The sequence below is a fragment of the Asparagus officinalis genome, chromosome 1 (assembly GCF_001876935.1).
Source record: "Asparagus officinalis chromosome 1, Aspof.V1, whole genome shotgun sequence".
Taxonomy (NCBI): domain Eukaryota; kingdom Viridiplantae; phylum Streptophyta; class Magnoliopsida; order Asparagales; family Asparagaceae; genus Asparagus; species Asparagus officinalis.
In genome coordinates, this window is record NC_033794.1 from 123642664 (window position 1) to 123648036 (window position 5373).

Consider the following 5373-nt stretch of genomic DNA (forward strand, 5'->3'; position numbering starts at 1 on the left):
TATAATCAGCAGTTTAGGCATGATAAATAGAGGAGATAATGAATTAGCGCATCATTTGCAAGATACAAATTTCCACAGGTTTTGCTCACCTCTTTGCTTCAAACTACTCATATGAGATCTGAATATTGTAAAACATGTCGAGGAAGATTCCTCGGATGCCAAACTGTTAATAGTCCTATCTCATCTTGAGTTAAGATGTATTTATAAAAATGATTATACAAAATAAAAGAGAATCATGCCATTTTCAGTGATTTTCTGCATATGCACTGTCACATCTTGTTGACCTGTAACTTTTTCATTAATTTCTTAAGATTAATGTAAACTATTTTTATTGTCTAATTGGAGGCTCATTTAGCATGCCTTTTTCTTCTTTAACTCTCCCTTATCAACGATATATATAGTTATATTTTTCAAAGTTTTTACTTCATATAGTCCAAAATAATGCTTAGATTAGTGATTCTGAGATTCCTATATGGCTATATTGATGAGTGTATTCGTAGTAATAGGTAGAATTCTGAATCATGCATATATACTGCACTTGCATGCATCTTTTGTCATTAAATTTTTTAACAGTCCATAATTCCATTAAGAGCCATTTATGACACGCCAAAATTTCCCCCCAAATTTCTATATTAATTATTATTATAATTGTGATCCGCTAGGTAGAAGTTTTCTTAAGTAGTTATGGGATCCCTTGAGAAAGTGTCTTGCCCAAAGTCAGTTTGGTTTATTGAAACTTCATCCACCTTTTTTGCACTAGAGTGCTTTTCATCTATTCCTTTTAACAATTAACACCACTTTATGTGGGGTTTAGTCGAAGTACCCTGCAGAAACTAATTGGAGTTGGCACAAAAAAAAAAATACTCTCACGGTATAAACTGTGAATTTTTATCTTAAGAGAAGGATACCCGTCAGCTATCTTATGGTCAATTGAGTTGTATCTTTACCAAGTAAAACAATGAAGTCTTATTTGATAATTCTTAATGCTTTCTAGTATTGAGTCTTCAAACCAGTGTTATTTTTTACTTTTACAGTTAGGTGCTTTACATTTGGGTATCTAATTCTTACAATGGCACCCTTCTGCTTGCTTTCTACCCTTTTTAGAGATAAATTAATGGGAAGTGCACTATTACCTATATGAGGTAATAAACTCAAACAATAAGGAAAGAAAAGCTCAACCAATAAGGTTTTATTTATTAAAGTATTTGGCTGCATTTGGCTGCTTTCTTCTATTTTTTGGATATAAAAATGTGCACTTTCCATGAGTTTATTTTCTTATCCACCTTTATATCCTGTAATACTTGACCCTTTGGGTTGCACTCAAAACTTTGCTTTCTTACGGACTTGCTGTCATCTTATAAACTCTTTCTCTCCATGATGATGGCTTTAGTGATCTTATCTTCTAAGCCTGCTCGTTCAGCTTACTGTATCATCCTGGCAGCTAATGAGCCATCTAATGAGTTATCATTAACGTGTGAGGTAGCTAATTCCCTTAGTTGACATGGCAAGTTTTGAGCTTTTTTCCCCTCCCAATACTTTTATCATTCATAGTTTGTTCTCAGATATAATGACTCATCAATATATCCCAATTATTGTGTGGCCTTTAGTAGACAGTGCGCGCAGAAAAAAATCTGACTAGGTCATCTAATCTTTACCTTCATTCTGCCTGAGTCAATGTAGATCAATATACACTCTGCTTACTTGCTTGACAAAGAAAATCAGCTGCAAAGGGAGCATGGAAGTTGAAGGTCTTTCAAACTTGTGATATAATGTTGGTTTCAGGTGTGGGACAGTTGATAGGGAAAATTTCTGTTGGTTCATTATGGATATCGTTTTGCCACTACCATCATCGTAATCATCATCTAAATCCTTTTTCTAAAAGTAGTCATCACTAAGTCTCAGCTGAACAAAATGAGTAGAGAATGAAGCGTGAATTAAAGTCAAGAAAGACCCAGAAACTGGCTGCCAGTCTGCCTAATCCTCTATTAGGCTAACTCCTAGCCAAGACAACTAATAGCAAGTAAGGCCCTGGTGTGAAAAAGTTGATAGCAAGTCAGTTGGAACTAAGGTTAGCCAGCATTTTTAATCCTCCAGTTTTAGCTAATGTGGTCAAGGAAAATCCTCCAAATTCAATTGGAAAAGGGTCTTGTGGAGGGGGTACATGATAAGATTTCCTGTCAGTAAACACATTCTTCATTGACAATTTAAACTAAAGAGTCATATAGCAAAGTATTCCTAATTTTAAGTGAGGTACATGATAAGATTTCCTGTCAGTAAGCACATTCTTCATTGACAATTTAAACTAAAGAGTCATATAGAAAAGTATTCCTAATTTTAAGTGAAACTTCTTTTGAGTTGCGTATTTGTTGTTACTTGTTTACTAGGTTTTATTTATTGATTATATTATGCGTCTAAGCTGCCTATTGATTGCTAGAAATTAATCATAATTGTCATCTTGAACACTGCATTGTGCACATATGAGTAATAGTGCCATATAAGTTTCACTTTATTTTCTTAAATTACCTTAAATATTAATACATGTAATGTTGTATTGAGCTTCCATTGTTCGAAGTCACTTGTGCATTTTATGTTATCAGGCCAGAAGTACTATTACAACACAAAGACAAATGTATCACAATGGGAGCTGCCAAGTACAACAAACCAGGTTATTTCGCAACATGCTGATTGCGTGCCTACTGGATATGAGTTTAATATAACTGGTAATCATGAACCAAGCTATAAGAAGAAGTGCATGGGGTGTGGTGGATGGGGAGTTGGCCTTGTTCAGGCATGGGGCTATTGCAATCACTGCACACGGTATTCTTCAGAATGATTGATTAATTTTTACTGCATTGGATGTCTGTAAATTCATATAATATTATATGTATGGAACAGGGTTCAGTTGGGTGCATAACAGATAATTTTAACATTCAACATTTTCATTATCTGACTCGTACTTCTGATTGCTAATAGTGTTAACCTAGTGCATGGAGCCAATTTCATGATATTTTGACATGCTAATCTAACATTTTAAAGGTCATAAGGATTTGTGGTTATAAAGACAAAAACAACAACAATCACATAGCCTTTACCATTTGGGATCAACTATGTAAATCATTTCTTTTATTCAACGTTGAAAGCCATTTGAGATAATTAACATCAATTATATATTTTATTTCCTTGTTGCTTCATTAAGTATTTTTCCTGTTATTTGTTCTAACTGGCACATTTATTGGTCTTTATTGCATATGTTTAAACCATCTCAATCACTTCTTGATCATTTTATCATTCAATGGTGCAACCTTTGATTTCTTATGGATACTCATTTCTACACTTTTTTTAGAATCATGTTTCTTAACTTACTAAAAGTCCGATTTACCAAGTATTATTGGTTTTTATGGCTATCATATAGTAGTATTGAACATGAGTTAGTACTTCCTCACACATGCACATAGCTACAAAGGTGTGAGCATAGAGCAGTTGCATATTGAAGTTCATTCACGTGCAACTATTTTATATGGGTACCTTACAATAAATATTGCTAACCATGCTTTTGGGTGCATCTGAGAATTTGGATTTTGGATACTGGAGAAGCCATGTTATTCTTGGAGTCTTGTCGATATTTAGTCTTTAAAAATTTCGTTTCCTCTTGATTAGTTTGTCTATGCCTATCTAATAAACATTGATCATTAGTTGAATCACAAAAGTTACCTAGTTGGACACAGAATGTATGTTAAAGAGCCTGTTTCCCACTGGCCATTATCTAATTTGATCCTTCTTGGTTGCTTTGTTTACTAAAAGCTGAATGCTCTCTCTTATGTTTACACAACAGATTTCAGGCATAACTCAAGTATAAACAAGATATACACCAGGCAAAAGTACGTCTTCTAAAAGCAAAGAGAGAGATAAGTATAGAAAACATTATGTGAACTTGTGACAAAGAAAAGGCTGATGAATTGAAGGAAGAATCACAATACCTGAGATGAAGAAAACTAACACTGAAATTTACGCTAAGCATGCTAAAGTAATAAAAGGCAGAGGAAATGATTATAAATGTTTGTTAATTTTTCTTTCATCAGGTGAAGCAGTGAAATTAGTCGAACTTGATTGACCATACATGCTCTGAATGATAGTTCTTATGTTGTGATACACAAAATATTAAATTTCAGGATTCTAAAGCTGAATGTTGCTTATTTCTTCTTTGTCTGAAGTTTCTACGTAACGGTTTTGTTATTGTTTCCTCAATAAATATTCTTATCAGAAGAGTTTACTTGCTTGGAAGTTTCCACAAATTTATTGATCCTTTGACTTCATTATAAATGTGGAATCTTTCAGTTTATGATTTGCATGAGGAAGATGGCCCATTCTGATCAAGCATAAAGAAATTGCTTTTTATTGAAGATTGAAGTTATTTGAGTTATTTAAATAGTTATTGACCTTTGATAAGTTGGTGAATAGCATATTTAAATATAGTTAGACTATAGTTATGATACTCTTTTCTTTCTCTGCGAAGTATAGAAATTATTCGTGAGAAATTGCTTAGTTGCAATATTGGATGATATAGTGGAACATACTATGTGGGAAGGTGACTGATCATGTGAAGAAAAATAGTGGAAGTAGAATGGCATGGTTGGAGGAGTAATAATTGGGAGAAAATATAAACTGGGCGAAAGAGAAGTTGACCTTCACTTGAGATTTCTAATTTGCTACAGTAAAAACTTATGCTAGATTTGTTGACTTTGAGAAGGACAAAGTGAGTCGAGTAAAGGCGAGAGGAATGGAATTCTTCTTTGGAGCTAAGAGATGTGTTTTTTTTTTTTTTTTCCTTTTTTTCCATTCTTTTTTCCCCTCTTTGAGAAAAAGGAGCTAAGAATTGTTTTTTCTTCTTTAAAGAGAGGGATTCACAAGGATTATGATTATGGTAGTGCCTGAGGACGCCTCTTAAATGTGCTTATGTTTATCTATATACGTGTGTGTATATATAGATAGAGAGAGAAACTTATGTCAACTTAAGTGAGCCATCCACCAAACTTTCTATCCATTGACATGAAAATATGAAATACTTATTACTTCATCGTCAGGAGGACCAAACAACAAGTGGATGTGGACCAAATTCCAGTTCTGTAAGAGGGCAAAGGACAAGTTTAGGAAATCTAACAGTGGATGCTTAGGTTAGAAACTTATTTTGTATGTATTTATGAAATGTGTAATATCTTTAACTAGAAAATAGCAGCTTTTAGATCTGAGTAAAAAATATCACAAAATATCAAGAGTAATGAGACATCATATGAGGCTAAACAGGCATCAATGTCAGTTTGAGTTGATGGTATATGCATTGTTTAAAATATCGGCCGATAAACCGATATTATCGGC

General features: G+C 33.5%; 1 protein-coding gene across 1 annotated transcript in view; it reads left to right on the forward strand.

Moving 5' to 3' along the window:
• LOC109823090 overlaps positions 1–5373 on the forward strand; it is a 15682-nt gene that overhangs the window by 4884 nt on the left and 5425 nt on the right. The window contains exon 11 of the mRNA XM_020389617.1: positions 2598–2817. Within this exon, the coding sequence (XP_020245206.1) occupies positions 2598–2817 (220 nt within the window). The remainder of the gene's footprint in view (positions 1–2597; positions 2818–5373) is intronic.